General features: G+C 41.9%; 1 protein-coding gene across 1 annotated transcript; it reads right to left on the reverse strand.

The window, feature by feature from the left end:
• Positions 1–16837: 16837 nt before the first annotated feature.
• On the reverse strand, positions 16838–18161 carry LOC148013368 (uncharacterized). The gene has a single exon (XM_087667980.1). The coding sequence runs from the start codon at positions 18157–18159 to the stop codon at positions 16891–16893; it is 1269 nt and encodes a 422-aa protein (XP_087524106.1). The 5' UTR covers positions 18160–18161; the 3' UTR covers positions 16838–16890.
• Positions 18162–20694: the final 2533 nt, after the last annotated feature.

Below are 20694 nucleotides of genomic sequence, written 5' to 3' on the forward strand. Positions count from 1 at the left end.
TAGAATAATTTGCAGAACACATTTGTCTTGTTGGATCACTGTGAGTAGGTGCATGGACTTTTTAAAAAAATTTACCACAGCACGAAAAAAGTTGCAAATGTTTTTTTATGCCAACACCTCATTACCAATATCTCACCTTCCTCTTATCTCCACCTAGATGGGAAGAATTGTCTTGTCCATTATCTCTTCTAGAATCAACCACTAATTCTTTTGTACTTGGGTAGATAGTAATAAGTGGAAGGAATTGTCTTGTCTGTTATATCTTCTAAAACCAATCACTTCTTCAGTACTTGGGCAGGTGGTAATAGATTACATAGTAGTAGAAGTAGCAGTTGTAGCAATGGTGAAAGGTGGAGTGAAAAATGAAAGTTTGTAGGGATTATTTCTATAATTCCATGACTCTTGCATAGATTGTGTTTTTTATATCAAAATTTTTGTGAGGATATACATGCATTAAGAAACCCCATTAATAAATATGTGGATCTTACATATCAAAGTGCTTGCATGTTTAATACATATTTATATTCATGTGTCATGTGATTGTATATCCAATAGTTGAAATCTTATGACAAGTTTGGTAGTGACAATAACTTACCTATGTGCTTATGGGATTGCTTTGCCTATGTTTGTGTTGGATTCACATTATCTATGGTCATTAGTCAAGAAGTTGGAAGTGGATTTTATGACTCAACATGAATGAAAATGTTGAGAATTTGTTTCTATAAGTGACCACTCTTGTGACCCTAGACACCCTAGACAAGTGGGAGAAGAGTTTTGACAGTGCAGATGCATCCAAGCCTAGCCTTGCAAAATTTTGTGAAAGTATACAACTATTTTCAGTGCCTATATTAGGGACAAGACCAACAAGGAAATAGCATATTGGAAGAGAGAGATTATTGTGTGCTGTAGAAGAGAGATGCACTAAGAGAAGACTAGGGAAGAATAGGCTAAAGCTTTTGTGAAGTACTATTGATGCCAGGAGGCATATTCCACGGTGGATTCCGTGAGGTTTTACGGTGGATTCCGTAAACCTAGATGACCGGGGCTCATACACAAAGAGGATTCTTTGTGCGAGAAGTTGATGGGGACGCCTGTCCTTTTCGGGCGTTTCATTAATTTAGTGTGTACATGGGTGATTCCATAGCGGGTGATTCCGCAAAATGCATATTAAATTAATAAACGTTTATGAGTTTAGAGTGCGCACTCGTAATAAATTAAGGTTAGGATTTATTTCTAACCAGTTGATTTATTTATGTAGCTGAAGACTGCTAGGTATTCACTTTTGTCGGTTTAATTGTATTATTTTACTAACGATTGTGAATGCTTCAGTTGATGTGTAGAGATAGCAGCAGTGGCGGAGGAAAGCATTGGAGTCTAGCGGGTATTCGACATTTGGATTATATTTTGATAGGCGCCACGCCTATATTTTGTTATGTCTATTGAGACATTGATTATTGATTATTCCTTGGTCTTGCTAGTTTCTATAGGAAGTTTGTACGTAATTTTTCATTACTTGCTTTACCATTAACCAAACTTCTTAAGAAAGGAATTGTTTATCAATGGACTGAAACTCAGCACAAATCCTTTGACTTACTAAAACATGTATTAACTAATGCCCCTGTTCTACAACTGCCTGACTTTAATAGACCATTCTTTCTAGTTGTGACCGATGCTAGCAGATCAGGAATAGGAGCCGTATTAATGCAAGACAATCATCCAATAGCATATTCTAGTTCTAAGCTGAAACCCTCTGAGCTCAAATATTCCACTTATGACAAGGAACTATTAGCAGTTGTACAAGCATTAAAACAATGGAAGCATTATTTAATGGGTTCAGAATTCATGATAAAGACCGACCAGCAAAGCATTAGACATCTATTTAGCCAACCCCAAATTTCTGACCGTCATATCAAATGGGCTTCCTTCATTCAAAGCTTTCATCCTATCATTCAATACCAACCTGGAAAAGAAAATGTAGTTGCTGATGCATTGAGTAGAAGACCTGCAATTCATAATATTTCTATCATATCTTTTGATTCTTTGATTGCTATGAAAGACACATATCACCAGGATATTACTTTTCATTCTGATTGGCAAAAATTAGTTCAACATAACTTCATTCCTATTGATTCATTGTCATATAATGATGGATTTATGTTTTTTGAAAAGAGATTGTGTGTTACTATTCCATTCCGATCTTTTGTTTTGAATGAAATTCATTGTCCCCCATATCAAGGACATAGAGGTATCATATCTACATTACGCATGTTAACTGAAGATTTTTATTGGCCGCATATGGATGCAGATGTATCTAATTTCGTTTCTGAATGTTTGATTTGTCAAAGAATAAAGAGACATCATGGTAAACAGTATGGATTATTAATGCCTTTATCTATTCCATCTAAACCTTGGGAACATATTTCTATGGATTTCATTACTGGTTTACCAAATACTAAATCTAACCATGACATGATTTGGACAATTGTAGATAGATTTAGTAAGCAAGCATATTTCATTGCATGTAAGAAAACTTTAACAGCATCACAAGCAGCACAGTTATTTTTTAAAACTGTTTTTACTAACCATGGATTGCCAAAAGTGATTATTTCAGATCGTGATTCTAGATTTTGTAATAATTTTTGGATTACACTGTTTGCAAATCTAGGCACAAAGATTGATTTCTCATCTGCATTTCATCCAGAAACAAATGGACAAATAGAAGCCACAAATAGCACCATTCTAGATCTTTTACGTGCATATACTATCTCCAAACCTCATACATGGAATACTCATTTGCATTTATTACAGTTTGCATACAACAATACACCGCATACATCTACAAAGAAAGCACCTTTTGAAGTTATTTATGGATATAGATTATCTACACCTGTTGCATCTTTGTCTAATAGAATTCAGAGTGCTGATGATATTGCTACTATGCATAACAGTATTTTTGATGAGGTTAAGGATATGATTGCTAAAGCCCAACAATCATATACCAAACAAGCCAACAAGAAAAGACAAGCCATGAATTTCAAAGTTGATGATTATGTTTGGCTTAGAATAGAAAAGCGTAGACTGCAAAATGTAGATAGACATCCAGTTGTCAAATTAGCTCCTAGATTCTATGGACCATTTAGAATCATTCATAAGATTAATGATAATGCATTCAAGTTAGAATTACCATCTCATTGGAAAATTCACAATACATTTCACATTAGTTTATTGAGACCATTTAGAGGTCAATTACCTATCCACCCTGTCTATGAAAACCCACCTTTATTAGAGGAAGAAACTGAAATACTTGAACCAGAAGCTATCATAGACACTGACTACATGACTACTAGAACTGGCCGAAGGTATTCTAGATATCTAGTAAAATTTAAGAACCATCCTGTAGAGGAAGCACAATGGATGCACGCTAGAGACTTAAATGCTTTCCCCACTCTGTTAGCTCCACATTGAGCTAATAGCAATTGAGGTCAATTGCTATCCCACCCTGGGGGTATGATACCAGGAGGCATATTCCACGGTGGATTCCGTGCCATGGTGGATTCCGTGAGGTTTTACGGTGGATTCCGTAAACTTAGATGACCGGGGCTCATACACAAAGAGGATTCTTTGTGCGAGAAGTTGATGGGGACGCCTGTCCTTTTCGGGCGTTTCATTAATTTAGTGTGTACATGGGTGATTCCATAGCGGGTGATTCCGCAAAATGCATATTAAATTAATAAACGTTTATGAGTTTAGAGTGCGCACTCGTAATAAATTAAGGTTAGGATTTATTTCTAACCAGTTGATTTATTTATGTAGCTGAAGACTGCTAGGTATTCACTTTTGTCGGTTTAATTGTATTATTTTACTAACGATTGTGAATGCTTCAGTTGATGTGTAGAGATAGCAGCAGTGGCGGAGGAAAGCATTGGAGTCTAGCGGGTATTCGACATTTGGATTATATTTTGATAGGCGCCACGCCTATATTTTGTTATGTCTATTGAGACATTGATTATTGATTATTATTTTGTATGCGCTTATGCGCCCGGATATGTTATTTCTATTTGGACATTGAGATTGGGCGTGCCAGACTCTATGGGCACCGTCCATTAGCTTTATTTTCCTATTTTTGTAGAAAGCAAACTCAAAAGCTAAAAGCTTGTCATATTTTTGTAATTGGGCTATTATTGAGCATGAAGATTGGAAATATACATAAAATACATGCTTTGTGAAGCGCTCACACAAGGCATGGGGGAGATTGAACCCAATTTGTCTCTTGCCTCTTGTCGTGCATGCTTTTACATTGTTTTTTGTGCAAAAAGGTAGAGTTCATTGTTCTTGGGGACCTTCAGGGATTCACTACGTGAGCTATCTGCGACCGATCTGCGCACCAACTATTGTATTGATTTGTGATCTCCTAGGATGTAGTGGACTATTCTAAATAGAAAAAATAGGTTATCTACTGCTATTCAAGAAGAAAGCTCTCTGACCCAACTTAAATTTGTGGGAGATTTTCGCTCTTTGTTGTTCCAAATAGGGGGTTTGTGTGGACTATGTTAGGGTATTCATATTCTTTTTCTAGAGTGGATTAAAATAGAGGCTTTTAACAAATTCATATTATTAGGTTTTGGAGGGGGTGGGGAGTTGATTCTAGTAGGATCATTGGGTTTGGGAGGCGGTTGAGAGTTGGACTGTAGAAGGATAAGGGGACGAATGAGCTGGCATGCAACTTTAATAGTAGTGGAAATTAGTTCTACTTATCCAAAATCAACTTTTGTTCATAAAATGAAGGTTATGGAGATGGAAGGTAGTTGTCTCTTGCTTCTATTGGTGATCATTTTTAACACAAAAACGATTTGTAAAAGAATTGAGGTGCAATGGTGAGACAGAAGAAAGATAAGATTATTTGTGAGTAGTAGCCAATGAGTGGCTATATTTCAAACAACCCCTAATCATGATGCTAAAAATGCTACGAAAAGTGTGATGTTTTAGGGGGGTTGTCTATCCTTTTGTTGGGGGTAAAGGCGCCTCTGCCTAGCCGCTCGTGTATTACTACACTAACAGTCATGGCCATTGCACACTACAGGTGGCGGGCGCCCTTCACCATCACTTTATTCTGTATTATTTTAGTGATAGTTTGAATAAAGGAAGGCCTGGTCACACATTGTGACAGTTGGAGTTCCCATTTCTTGTCTCTCTTTCTTGCTCTTGCTCTCCGCCATAGCTCTCGCGTGCAAGCTTCGATCCTTCTCACCTTTCAACTGGTATCAGAGCTCGGCTTCCTAACTCTTGAGCTTGGCTCGTGGCATTCTTAGCTTCCCATCGACTCCCCACTCGCATTGGGTCTCCTTCCCGACAGCCATGGCTCATTCTCTTGAGCTCCTGTCACTCCCTGGCTTCCCGAGCTTCTTCCTGGCCTAATGAGGCACAATCAGGGCATTGACATTGAGATATTGCTTCATTATTTCAAAGAGTTATTTTAGTCCACATGCCTAGGTAAATAGGGCAGTCACCATTGAAGCTTCCAATCCTCATATCTCTTTGGCATTGGTTGTGGGCTGCTAGAGGCTTGTTCCAAGGCCTCTTTGGCTCATGTTTGAGCCCTCCAATCTCTCCAAAACTACCACGTGGACCAGCAGGAGTAGCAGCATCATCATGCTAATCTACACCTGATGTTGGATAGATTTCATTCAGCCACACACTAGTTACTTGAGCTCAGCTTGGCATTAGGGGCTCCATTTCAAGCTTTTTGCACATGTATTGATACTTTGGCATTGATCCTTTGAGATTAGGCATTTGTTTGGTGGTTGAAAAGAGTATTTCAGGACTTTTATAAACAGTCTATAGACATTTGATGCTAGTGCTACATTCACAGTTTATGCCTATGCTTGTTTGGGCATGATTACATAACCGGTTTGATGCCTATTGCATCTCGATTGATTGGGGGATTCAAGCTACATGCCATGCTATGATTTTGACCTGATTGTGGGGCTGGAAATACACAGTTTATAACATTAAATGCATGCTGAATACTCTTGGGCTGAAGCTATCTTTCATGCTTTGACATATGCCTATTGGTTCCGGGTGTGTGTCTTGGGTTATGCTATGATGTATTGATCATTGAGGGATGATTTTGAGCTTGTCATTGGATCCGGATGATTTTGGAAGCTTGAGCTTATTTCAGCCCGCACTTATTGACATCGGTCTATGCTTGACTGTGGTTAGTGCTTTGACAGTTATATGCTCTTTGGGTACATGCTTACCCGACGCCTACGGCTTGATGCATTTGTCTTGGCACAGTGTACCATGTACTTGTTGAACTTTAGTGCTCTCTGAAGACTTGGCTTCGATTCTCATTTGCTATTCCGAAATTTTGTATTGGATGTCGTTTTGGTTGTCAGAGATCTTTATTAGGATGTATGTCTTGCTCATGGATGCTACCTATAGTTGCTTTGTAGTCGTCATGCTCTTGGGATGCTATTGAGGCATTGTCTTGGTTACCTGTCTTTGGTACTTTGACTTGGTTTGATTGAGCTGCTGAGCTCGTTTATCCGCCTTTTGTGCCAGTGGGAGCATCTTGTATGCTTGACGGACATTGAGCAGGAGGTTTATGCTATTTGAGCATTTTGTAGATACTTGAGACTTTGGGATCTCTTACACTTAAATGTTGCATGGTTCATGCACTGATATCTTGGAGTTTCTTTTGACCTAAACTTGGGCTTTGTACTCTTGTGAGCATACACCTACTGGTATTAGGTCTTGCCAGTGTTATGTATACTTTGCCCTACTGTCCAGGGGGTATGCCTACTCACTGACGGATGCTTTGGTGACATGTTTGGGTGTTTGCTCAGGGTCTTGATGACTTTTTGGTACTGATTTATGCCCGTTTATGGCTGGTCATGTCTTGGTTGTCATTTATTGACTTGGTGTAGTGATTTGGTCAGCAATTGACTCTCACAGTACCCTATTGTTATTTATTACAACAAGCATATAACTCTGGATTGACATGGATTTTTCATGTTGAAATATTTTGAAATGATGTATTTTCACTAGTACTTGGTGGGAGCAGCTTTGGTTACACTTTTCTCGCCATTTTCTCTCGATTTTGGTGATTTTTTGATCATTTTCTACAGTAAACAACAAGCAGTTTTTGAACTGTCTGTAGTCTTCTAGCCTGCATTATGGCGAGTTCCTCCAGTGATCATGCTATTTTCAACATCACTAAGCTTGATGGTAGGAATTACTCTTATTGGAAGAGCCAGATTTGGCAGGTGTTGGTGCAAAAATCGCAAATCAAACCATTGAGGTTGAGCGGGCAGCCGCCTGCAACTATGCCAGATGAGGAATGGCTTGAGCTTGATGAGTTATGCAAGTCCACTATTCTATTATCTCTCATAGGATAGGTTCATTACAATGTATTTGAGGAAGAACAGAGTGCATGGCAGCTGTGGGATAAAATCAAGAATCTCTATGACAAGAAAAGTCCAGCAAGTCAGATGTATTGGCTGAAGCAGCTTATGGGTCTGCGCATGAAGGAGAATGTGACTATGTCTGCTCACTTGAGCTAGTTCCATGCTATACTCAAAAACTTGAATTCGCAGGACATCACTTTTGCAGAGGATGTCACTCCTCTTTTCTTGCTTGGTACTCTTAATGAGTCATGGGATGTATTCCGCACTGCATTATGTGCCTCTGCTGCTACCTTGAAATTATCTGATGTTGAGAGTGCTCTTCTGCAGGAAGAGATTAACGTAAGAATTTGGATGCCTCTCGTGTGTCGCATGCTATGACAATTAGAGGCAGGAATGATGGATATGGAAAGCATGGTAGGCAGTGGCCGCGGATGGGATTCTCAGAAATCTTGGTCCAAGTCTCATGGGAAGTCACGTAGCAAATCCCGTGGCAGGAATGCAGATGTTACTTGTCACCATTATGGGAAAAAGGGCCATATTAGGCCACAATGCCATGAACTGCGCAATGAAAGGCGCAAAGATAAGGGGAAAGACAAAGTGGAGGATAAGTCTTCTGATCGCAGCATAGTGCCTGCAAAGTCCAGTGTTAAAATTGAAGAGATCAATGTTATGCAGCCTGAGGATGTTGATGATGATTATATCCTTGCAGCTTTTTCTAGTGCTTCGCAGATGACAGAGATACACTCTATGTATGAACAATGTTGGCTCTTGGACTCAGGTGCATTCTTTCATGTGACACCTGCTTTGACATGCAGTCTCATATCAGCTAGACAGCTTGATGATGCAGGTTATCATGTATCGTTTGGAGACTCTACATGGAAGATCACTCATGGCAGACTTGTGATTGCGAGAGGTGCCAAGGCTGGCACCTCCCGCAAGATTGACAAGTGCATGTCTTGAATAATCAGAGTCAGTGTTCCCCACGACTCCTGTATCCTGGCTGCCATAGTATATGCACATATCTGCAGTGCCCTTCAGGTACCTCATGATACCCTTCACGACATCCCAATGCTTCTTGCCAGGTGTAGCCATATAGCGTGCCACAACACCAACTGCAAAGGTAATATCTAGATGAGTGGCTATCATGGCATACATAAGACTGCCCACTGTAGATGCATAGGGAATCTTGGCCATCTCGGCCCTCTGCTCATCTGTCTGTGGACAATCAGCTTGTGATACCTTCACATAAGAAGTCAATGGACAGCCAATAGGATTTACGTCCTGCATGCGGAAGCGCTCAAGGACTTTATGAATGTACTCCCTCTGTGACAAGTAGAGGAGTCCCTGATGCCTGTCGCATCTAATGCGCATACCAAGTATGTGAGAAGCCTGTCCCAGATCTTTCATCTCAAAGCTCTTCTTGAGCTGAGTCTTAAGAGCATCTAGCTCATCATTAGATTTCCCTGCTATTAGCATATCATCCACATAGAGTACCAAAATCAATAAAGAACCATCACGAGCTTTCTTCGTGTAAAGACACGGATCCATAGCACTTCTGCTGTAGCCCTGTGACTGCATAAAGGCATCAAACTTATGATACCACTCCCTAGGTGCCTGCTTCAAGCCATAAAGAATTTTCTTCGATTTTCACACTAGGTGCTCCCTGCCAGGTTCTGCAAAGACCTTAGGCTGCTCTATATAAATCTCACCATGCAAGTCCCAATATAAGAAAGCCGTCTTGATATCCATTTTGTATAAATCCAAGTCAAGCTGAGCAACCAAAGCCAAGACTAAGTGCAGGGTAGTCATCTTAACCACAGCAGAAAAGACCTCATCAAAGTCCACACCATGCTCCTGCTTAAAACCCTTTGCTACCAATGTAGCCTTGTATGCCAGCTTGGGGTGTCCAGGGGTACTTTTTAGCTTGTACACCCACTTGCATGGCAAAGTCTTCTTACCCTTAGGCAAGGAAACCAAATCCCAAGTCTCATTCTTATGCAAGGAGTCTATCTCAGACTGCATAGCCCTCTCCCAGGAGTGACTATCACCCTTGCACATAGCCTCATCATAAGTGAAAGGCTCTCCTACATCTGTAACCAAGACATAATACATCGAGGGCTGAAATCTATCACATGGACGTCTGTCTCTAGCAGACTGTCTCACGGCAGGCTCTGCTGCCTGCCCAACTACCTGTCCAACACCTTGACCATGAGCATTTGCTGCAGTTGTAGGCTGTCCAACTGGCTATGCGGGAACTCTCGGCTCCTCCTGAAATATGACCCTGCGATTCTCAACAACTTTCTCAGGCTGCCTATGCATCTTGTCTTCTTGGAAGACTACATCATGACTGTGGATGACTTTCTGCGCCTATGGATCCCAGAGACGGTAGCCCATCTTGCCTGCATCCCCATAATCAAGGAAAATGCATTTGACACTCTTAGGATCCAGCTTACTTCTTTTGTCCCAAGGCACATGGCAAAATGCCTCACATCCAAAGACACGGAGATGTGCATAAGAGGGAGGTTTTCTAGTCTATAACTCCTCTACAACCTAAAAATCCAAACCACTAGAAGGTGATCTTTTTATGATATGCACAGCTGTACTAACTGCCTCATCCCAAAAGCTCTGTGGTAGACCTGCATGGCTAAGCATACTGCGTACATGCTCCTGGATGGTTCTATTCATTTGCTCAGCCAAACCATTCTTGGGGGGGTGTAGGGGGCCGGTCAATTGATGCTTAATACCCCTCTCATCACATAACTGCTCAAAAGCACGTGAGACATACTCACCCCTATTATCTATCCTTAGGTATTTTAATGTATACCCAGACTGGTTCTCAACCAATGCAAGCCATCTCTGGAACACAGCCAAGACATCAGATTTTAGCTTAATGGGATAAGCCCAAACTTTCTATGAAAAAGCATCTATGAAAGTAACAAAATACTTTGCACCACCCATAGACTGACAAGGTATGGGCCCACAGACATTTGAATGTACCAATGCCAAGGGCTCACTCATGCATGGCCTACCAAACTTCTTATGCGTAGACCTAGTCTGCCTGCCATAAAGACAATGCTCACATGAATCAAAACATGCATAATCAAGGGGCGGTAAGTACTGCAAACCAGAAAGCATTTTCATTCCCTTCAACGACATATGGCCCAAACAGGCATGCCAAAGAGATACATATGGGATAGAACCCACAGACAAAACATGATCTAGGGAAGAAGCGGATACATTTACTTGGATTACTTTGGGATTGTAGCTAGATTGCTTCTCCAAACTAGAAATTTTGGTAACATGATTATGTAAATGTGTTAATCATGTTGTGTAGTGATGATGAACCTTATAACTAATGTTAGTAATGAGTTCCTACAATTGAGATATCTCACTATCTTAATTATTTAAATATTATTGATATTGTGACCATAATGATCTTGAAGGTTGAAACTATTAATGAGGTCATATCATTGTGTGTGTGCGTTTTTTTTTTGGGGGGATGTGATAGCTAGAGATCATGACATCATAATAGGCTTTTGTTGATGTTTGGATTCAATTGTTTGTCTTAGCAATATGCCCAAGTGAAGTTATGTGTGGATAAAACAATTGCGAAGCCATCTTTTGGGAGTAGCGATTTGCTATATATTGTTTTAAGCAAAAGGACTAGTAGGTTGTCTTGGTTGGGCCAACATTTTTTCATCATGGATATTATAGACATAAGCAACTGAAGCTATGTGTGCATAAAACATTCACCAAGCCATCTTTGGAGTGGAGATATATTGTATACTGCCTTAAACAAAAGGGACTAGTTGTTTGTCTTGGTTGGGCCAAAGTTTTGCACACCAAGACATATTAGATTGGTTGGGATGAGGTGGTGAATTTGCTAGTGAGGGCCTTCAAGCTCAAGATTTATTCCCATTCATTCCTATAGACCAATATTGTTGGTGGAACATGTAAATCTTCTTTCCTTTCATCGAGGAAAAGTTTTCTCTCTTTAAAATGAATTATAGAAAGTGTTGTTGTATTATAATGAAAGGTGTATATATCTACAACCACTAGACATGGGAGCATAGCTTAGAGTTTTAAGATTACCTTATGGATATGCAAACATGAGAGGCCATGGCCTCAACTTGCCAAAAATTACCTCTTTCAGGTGGAGATCACAACATCCTTCGGACAATTCGCTTTACATAAAATAGGGAGAGTGTGTAGCACGTGAGAGTTGTGTGTATGCTATGAAGAAGCCTCTGAAAACTACATTAAAATGGGAAGATGGTAGTGGCAAAACCATTACACTAGATTGAAGACACACACATCTCCATGTCACGCATGCAAGTAGGCTTGCTAAATTGTCAAAGAGTCGACATCTCTACTGTGCAACCTTTTGCAAATGCAAGCTACAAGCCAGCCTTAAGTAGCCCCAATGAGAAGACATGGCTAGATTGAGCCCATTCTACTAGAGGATAAAGGGTGTCACAACAATGAATGCACAGCCAAAGCTATCAAGGGGTACATAAGGCATCAGTGGCTCTATTCGTTGATAGCATTAAGTAGAGGCATGCTACACTTTTGTCATATGGTGTTTATCTTTATTACTTGGGGTGCCTTTCTTTGGAGGAAGACTTTTGATGTTGGTTCGAGGGTACATACCAGGGCAAGGTGACCCTTTGCCAATTTCGCTTTATCGGGAAAGGTTTCTGTCTAGTGGTATTGGCTTCAAAAGTTGAAAGGGATTGGGTTTTGGCCTCATCTGTTGGGTATAGAGGCAATCTAGTTTATTCTTTGATGTGGTCGTCAACCTTCACATTAAATGGTGTGCTTCAACATGAATGCCTAGTATGGATCTTCTTACTTGATTTTCCCCCATGGCTAGTTGGAGAAGGATTGACCATTGCAGTCACTCTTGGAAAAGTTCTGTATGCCCCTAAAGTATCAAACTCCTCGAGCCTACTCAAGGGGGAGCACCACGTTTACATCATTTGTGATCAACGCTATGAACCTTTTGAATTTCTTGAGTTGCAGGGCCCCTTAGGCCTCTGGATCATGCTCAGTGTCAAGTTTTCACCTTTTTTGGATACATGTTATCATTGTCATAGTACTGGACACTTTGCATGAGCATGTCCCTAGAAACTGGCGGGAGATAATGGCAAAGAGGAGCATAGGAGAAACGAAAGCACAGACCCAAATCAATTAGGAAATGCCCTGCCCACTCAATTGTCATCCACATCATTTTCAAGTGATCCTAAACCTAAAGAGAAGGGCAAGAATGTGGAACACTAGCATTGGGCCTGCTCCTCCTCCTCTACCCAACAAGTTCCTCATGCTACAATAGACGGTGCTGAGAAAGAACCACAGTCTAAACCTAAGCCACCTACCTCCTCTAACTCAAACAAGGAAAATGTACAACCTAAAGTTTAGGTGAAGAAGAATGGTGGTGGACTTACCTACCAACCATTGGTTGATTGTAATTATTATACTCCAATTGATCGACATGAATTCATGGATGCATTAATTATGCATTGCTAATCATTGTAGAAGCACATCTAAAATTAAAATGTTCTCTTGGAACATCAAGAGAATGTGTTTTGATCTCAAGAAACAAATTTTGTATGGAATTTTCCACAGGTACAAACTGCATATAGTTGCTCTCTAGGAAGTGAAGCTAGATGAAGCCTCTTATAGGTCTTTGAATAGCCCAAGGTACACTATTTTCCATGACCTCAGAGGTAGGGGTCGTGGTGGGACCCTCCTACTTATTAAGGAACACCTCAGGCCTGAGTTGGCGTAGAGATTAGGAGATGGTGGTGTAGTGGCAGTGAAGTTGGAAATGTAGGGGGAGAAATTTAATATGGCTTCACTTTATGGATACAATATGTCAACTTATAGAGCTTGACAATGTGAGGCCATTGGTCACCATATTCAGGACCAAAAAACCCTATTGATTGGGACATGTCCTTCCTAATGATCGTACTCAGGGTATGAGATGCATGATGATGGAGGAAATTGAAGCATGGAATAACTTTGAAAGGGTCTGTGAGCTCCGTGATGTAGTAGTTCTAGCACTTGGTAGCACCAGTGTTTTCTACACACCTAACATAATAAACATGTTGGTTCATCATGGCATGCATGTCACTTAGATTGCTTCCATATGACACTGGGAGAATGGTGGCTAAGTGGGCATGTCACACATTGTGTGCTAAGTGAGATTTCTTCTTTAGATCATATTTTGATTATAATCTCTTTTAGGTTGGCTATCATAGGTACTACATGGAAGGGACCACCTCCATTCCGATAACTACTTCTTGGAGAATGAAGCCTTTGTCAGGGTCATTAAAGACACATGGAGATCTACAAGAATTGGTGTTGCAAAACTTGAGTTGAGATGGTTGAATTGCCTTATGCTGTCACTAGCCTTGTTAATGAACATGGAAGGAAGTTAGTAGAAGCCAAGAAGAGAAGTTTTAGAGATACAACATATGCAAGGAGCTCATTGCTTGGTGCTTCAGTAATGATCCGAGATGCTCGTGTTGTAGGCCCTCCTTATGAGTACTAGGGTTTCCTGAAAAAGAAGGAGGAAAACTCTATGTAGACAACCAAGGTGCTATTGAGGTGAAAGTGGATCACCCTAGGGGATGCCCCAATTCCTCCTTTCTTAGCTCGCTCAAGATCAAGCAAATGAAAGAAATAATTGCAGCAATTGAAGATGAGCAAGGCCATGTACACTTGGATGAAGCCATGATTTCTAGGATTTTTGAAAGACACTTTCCTTCAATAGTCATAACTGAACCAACTAATTCCCTCGGTTATAAAACTAGGGTTGAAAGGTTCATGCGAGAAACTATTCTATCGATAACCATAACACTTGCCTTGGTGCTTGAGAGGAATTTCTCCCTTGAAGAGTTACAATATGTTGTTATGCAGATGAAGAAGGGCAAGGCACTTGGAACTGATAGACCTAGCTATATTATTCTAAGCTATTTGGGACACCTATGGCCAGGACCTGGTGGCCTTGATGACTTAGTTAGGCTGATTGGAACTCTATCAGAGGAAGCTAATCAGGGCCTTATTAAGCTTATGTTGAAAGATCATACGACAAAAGTATCAAATTGGAGACCCCTGACAATGTTAAATTTCAACTATAAGGTACTCCCTAAGACCTTGGCAATGAGGATTAAGCATCTCCTAGAAGGCTGATCCACCCTAGGTAGTATGGCATCATTTATAAAAGGAAGATTCAAGATGCAATATTTAATATTATTTTTTCAATGGATCTTACATTGTCTCATCAACATGAGTTTGTCTTGGTAAATGTTGATTTCAACAAAGCCTAAGTCAAAATTAATAGGTGCTTCATCAAGGGTGTTCTCCAAGCATTTGGCTTTGGCACTATCTTTAGGAACATGATGAGTTTTCTATTCTTGAATGCTTCTGGATTCATCAATATTAATGATAGTGTTATTGGGGCATTCCCTCTCAAGGGGTCCATTTGCCAAGGTTGTCCCTTGGCATTGGTTTTGTTTGCACTAATCATTGATCCTCTTTTACACAAGATTGACAAGTAAGTGTAGGATGGAATTATTTGTGGGCTCCCAATGCCAGATGGATCAATATCCCCCTCTCAATTTTTTGCAAACGATAGTACATCTATCGTTGCTGCCAAAAAGACCTTAGTAGACACACCGATGGACTCTTTCAACGAGTTTGCTGAGTTTTCCTCGTCTGTCATCAATTGTACCAAGATTGAGTTGTTACCACTCATGTGGGAGGACCCTCAACCTTGGATGCTAAGCTATGGATTCAAAATGATCAAGCTTGGGGAGATTATCCAATAGCTAGGAGTACCTATTAGAATATGGATTACAACATGATAATGCTTTCTATGGTTCTGGGAAAAGATAGGTGTCAAGATAAGCAAGTGGCTCACTATACCCATCTCACTTGTAGGAAAGGTAACTATGATCACGACTTTCTTACATTCAATAACAGTATACATGGCCTCTCTGTTTGTTTTCAGTAATGTATCATGGACTCACATAGAAAAGGCCTTTAAGCACCTCCTATGGAGCAGAGATGGCTCTTGCAGGATGCCCCAAATAGGATGGGATGTGATTAATTCCATGGACAAGGTTGAAGGAGGTGCAGGGCTTAAACCACTAGCTTTGAAAGCTAAGTGACTTTGCTTTCAAGTCATTCACTACATGGAAGAGTAGCAACCTTGGGCAATTATCCTAAGAAGCTAGATCATCTCATCAATACACAAAGGGAACTCATGGTATGAACTTGGGTGGCAGGATGCAATATGCAACTATCAGTGCCCTACTAAAATTCCATAGTTTGACACAACTCAAGCTTTGGTGAGGAGTTGGCAATCTATTATTTCCCAAGCATCGTGGTCTGCAACAGCAAATAGGAATGGAGACTCAACCTTGAACTCTAGTATATGGGCAAATCCATTCACATTTGATCCCCCACCATCAGTGCCAATAACTAGCAATCCTAGGTTAAAAGAAACTTTTTGATAAGGGATTAAAATCTTGGACCCAAGTCTGGGATAGTGCTCACTCTCAATTAATGGATACTAGGGATATTAGTGCCCTATTTAGATTGAATCAATTGGAAAGTGTATAGATGGCAAACATGTTCAGGTAGTACAAGAGACCTAACTAGCCCACTACAAGCACAATAGTACCCAATAAGCTAATCCAGTCACTTGCTAGCCCACAACTGGTCAAATGTCATAAGAGACTCGGCTTCTCCTCCCCATCCCTAGCTATACCCCACCTCTTATGTGACAAGTGGAGATCTTCTTGCCCCATGACTAGATCTAGCACCTGGAAGTGTAGGGTCAAGCATGTGTGGAAAGCCACTCCTGTCTACAAGCTTAACATTTTTAGATGGAGGTTGAGTACAAAGAAACTTCCCCTAAGGGCTCATTTAGCCAGGAGGATGCCATGTCTCTTTGTGCCCTCTTTGCAAAAAGGAGGAAGAGGATGAGGAGCACTTATTTTGGGTCTCTTGCCATATTACCCCGGTCTAGAATAGGGTTAGGAAGTGGTTGAAGGAAGCCAATCTCATGGTCGACTTTAGTCTCACCACAATGCTCTTTGCTTATCGAAATCATCCGGATGATGCCACATGGAAGCTGCTTAGTTTGATTTCAGTAGTCACTCTTAAATTTCTTTGGGATAGGAGGAATGATACAGCTTTCAAAACAAATCCATAGATATCACTTGCCCTTTGGTTCTGAGACCTGCTACACTCCTAGAGTGTTGGAAATTCGTTACTTCAATCAATATAATAGTATCACATTTAAAAAAAACCCTCTTGCATTGTTTATCCGTTTGCACAAGTTCCAACATGTTGGCAAGACATATTCATGTGGCCTTGATTTTCGAACGACAAAATGCAATATAATCATAATGGGAGGAAGGGAACCGTGAGTAGCGTGTAGGCATCAGTCAGGAAAATAGTATATTGGACGACCTTACGATGACGTGAGCAGAAGGCGACGATGGTGGCTGGCGGGACAGGGAGGCAGCGGAGAGCCACACAGGCCCGCGTTGGATTGGTACGAGGAGGCGTCGAAGGTGGTGAAAGGGGCCTGCTGAGGGATCTCTCCTGATAAATGGTTGTAGGACACGTTGAAGTTGAGGAGCCCTTGGAGCTGCACGAAAGTGGAAGGGATGCTGCCGGTCAGCTGGTTGTGGTCCAAAAACATGAATCGTAGCGAGGTTAGGTTGCCCAGAGAAGCGGGAATGGCGCCCGAGAGCTGGTTGTGGTCCAGAACCAAACTTTCCAGGTAGGCGACGTGGCCGAGCTCCGGTGGGATGGGGCCTGAGAGGGCGTTATTGGAGAGGTCGATCAAGGGAGTGATGTCGTCGGAGACGCCTGGGAGCGCGGAGAGGCGTGCGATCCACCGAGGAAAAGGGCCCGAGAGGCCGCAGCCACTGAGGTGGAGCTCGCCGAGAAAGGGCAGGGTGGCCAGGCCGGACACGCGGTCGGCGCTCGGCCCGATGGGGTTGCCGTCGAGAGAGGCGATCCCCAGTTGCTTGAGGTTGGAGAGGTCTTTGGGCAGGCCCGTGATGAGGTTGTGGTCCAGGTAGAGCTCCAAGAGGCTGGTGAGGTTGGCGGTGAAGGCGTCGGGCACCACGCCCGAGAGGAGGTTGTTGGAAAGGTAGGCGAAGTAGAGGCTCGAGAGCTGCCCAAACGAGGCAGGGATCGGGCCATCGATGGCGTTATCGATGATGTTGACGCGCTGCAGGCTGGCCATCTGGCCTATCGAGCGAGGCAGAGGGCCGGACAGCTTGTTATGGGAGACGTCCAGCTCTTGCAAGGCCGCCAGGCGCCCGAAGGACTCCGGGATGTGGCCGTGGAAGCTGTTCTGGCCCAAGTTCAGGTTTTGGAGCGCCGAGAGGGAGCCCAGGGAAGGGGAGAGGGCTCCGCGCAGGCCCGCATTGGAGAGGTCCAGCCCTGTCACGCGGCCTGTGGCGGCGTCGCACGTGACGCCTCTCCACCCGGAGCAGCAGTTGGCCTTGGACGCCTGTGCCTTCCACGTGTCCAGGTAGCCGGACGGGTCCCCGGTCACGGCCGCCTTGAAGTTCAGCAAGGCCGCCCGGTCTTGGGTTGCGCATATCGCCGCCCCCTCGGCTTGCTGCAATACTAAGGCCGCTGCAGCCCAGTATAGAGACGCCAGTACTATGATCAACACATGATCAATCCTCCTCGGCTCGTGGAGACCTGCGGTCGACATCATGCCGAATTTTATATTATAAGGTTGTATTACCACTGAGAAGGTGCAGAAACTAAGTGATCGCCCCCTGTGCGCGAGCTGCTAGCTAATAATTGACTTCAGCTCGAGTCTCGATCGATAGCTCTGATCGGCAGTGCTATTTTTATTGTATGTGCAAGAATACTGTAAGTCGAGCCCGATAAAGGGATGTGAAAATGGAACTTGATACAATGCAGATAAGGTGGGCAGAAGTTGAGTTGACAAAGATGAGAAATCTTGGCCCTTCCTATCTCGATGAGAGCTTTATCTATATCTACCCAGAGCTACCCACCAGCATCCAGGTCCAAGAAAGAGTGCAGGTCAACGCAACACTCTCCGATTCAAAGCCGATGACTGCTAAGTGGCAACCGGTCAACAGAAAACCGGCCAGCATGGGGGCAATTCAGCACTGCATAATTCCTGATCACTCATGATTCCGAAAACCCGCCATCTTGACTCGTTCTCAGCACATAAAAAACATGGAAGAGGCGTCGAAGCTCTGCTGGCCAGCTAGGTACTGAAGAGTCCACCTATATGAGCAAGAGGTTCTAGAATGTATTTTCTCTCTTACAACGGTGACTGGCATTGGAGAGCCCAATCAGTTCCCCTTTTGCATAAGTCATGCGAAAAGGTTCTCGAATGCATTTTCTGGTACCCTTCTTGATGGCATATTGAGACTTGGCCCTTAGTAACTATTGATGTGTTTGTGCTTGTGGAGGGGTGTTAAGATGTCAAATCAACTTATTGGTATAGTATGTGTGACAAACAGTGAAATTTGGCATGTTTTATCAACAATCTCCAATGAAGGGCACAATTTGGAGTGAAATTCATAAAATTAATTAATCTAAGGACATAAATCTATTCAAATATGTGGTACTAAGAAAGCATTCAATGCAAAAAATGAGCTCTTTCCATTTTAATAGATTAAGAACAATTGTACCTATGAGTTTCCATTTTGATAGATTAAGATCAATTGTAGTTATGAGTTTGATCTCATCTTTAGATTCTTCTCCACAGTTTCCATACATTCACAAGTTTGTTTTGGGAGAAAGGATTTGTAAGTGCATGTGCTTTGCAAGTCATTGAGGTGTGGATAGGCTCGATATTGATGGGCATCCTTGGAGGGTTGACTTGTGCATACAATGGTATACCACTTATGACTACGCTTGTTAGCACCTTTCCACAGAAGTGCCCAATATTTTGAACGAGCAAGAATTGACTCCAAATACGAGAAGTGGGCCTTCCTAAGGGCTCACCCAAAAGGGAGGATGGGCAATGCAAATAAGAAAGCACAAAAGATGTAGCCAGTTCTCTTGAAAAGCATTAGAATGAGGTAGAGCCATGTACAAACATTGTCATGAGAGTTTAAGTCCATGGTATGAAATTAGAAGGAAAGTAGTATTCTAAGGAGTTCAATAGAATGCATACATGGCATGTTGAGACAAGAATTCCAAGATAGTTTATTCATGAAGTTACTTAGTTGTGGGTGCAATGAAAAGTGTTGAACGTGACTAGAAGAGGATGAAGTGCCAAGTCAATTTGGAACTTAGGCAAGTGGAGGTTTGTATGTGGCATGAGTTAGGTGTGAAAGAGGGACTTTAATGATTGACTTTGGGAGCCTTTGGAGGGACTGAATGGAATTGTGTGTTGGGGGAGGTTGTTGATGTGGAAAGTTTACAACAAGAAAATACATGGATAGGGGGCACATGATGAAGAGAAGAAGGGGAGGGGGGGGGACTTATGCCTCTAGAATAATCAAGCTTTTTGATGACATCTCAGGGCTGAATCTCCTTCAGAACTTCATGCATGGTATGTGGACTAAAGAGAGGACTCTTAGGATCATTGTGAAGGGTTTCCAGGTACCCATCCTTACTTTATCACTCAAGAACAAGGCTGAAGGTTCCCTAACCTTTTAGAATGAATTTTGGCTATCACAAGAGAGATTTGAAGCTTCTTTAGGCTATAAATAGTAGGGTACAATAGTGAGAAGCCAGGGTAGCTTGCTGTTCATAGAGTTTTTGAACTCTAATAGTGGTTTTAGGGTCATCTCTTGGGTGTATATCATTCCCTATCATTGGGGAAATGCTTTGTACTTGTATGAGACTAAGCTTTACAAGAATTTGGAGTAGCATATGAATCATTATTTACTACTATAATAAATAGTAAATTCAAGGCTAAAATGGTAATTTGGTAGCCATAGAAGGATTTGACAGGGTTCAATGCTTCCTATTGCTTGGTATAGTGCCGAGATGGTAGGAGCTACCTCGTGCCACATAGATGCAAGAACAAAACATGAATTTTGAAGCCTATGTGATTCATAAGTTGTGTTTCTTTTTAATCTTTCTCTCCCTACTCTTTGCATTCCTTCTATCCTAAACCCCTGTGGCTAGGCCTTCAGCCTATATGCTCCAACATTGGTGAGCTCAATGTGAAAGCTTTTGGAAGGATTGAGAATATGGGAGAATCATCAAGTTCTAGTTCTACTGTAGGAATTAGTGATGATATGAGACATGTGCTATT

The sequence above is a fragment of the Lygodium microphyllum genome, chromosome 26 (assembly GCF_053477565.2).
Source record: "Lygodium microphyllum isolate KBCC chromosome 26, Lygodium_microphyllum_v1.1.10, whole genome shotgun sequence".
Taxonomy (NCBI): Eukaryota; Viridiplantae; Streptophyta; class Polypodiopsida; order Schizaeales; family Lygodiaceae; genus Lygodium; species Lygodium microphyllum.

What these genes read in the sequence shown, in the direction of transcription:
- LOC148013368 (XM_087667980.1), bottom strand. Translation starts at nt 18,159, where the DNA reads ATGATGTCGACCGCAGGTCTCCACGAGCCGAGGAGGATTGATCATGTG.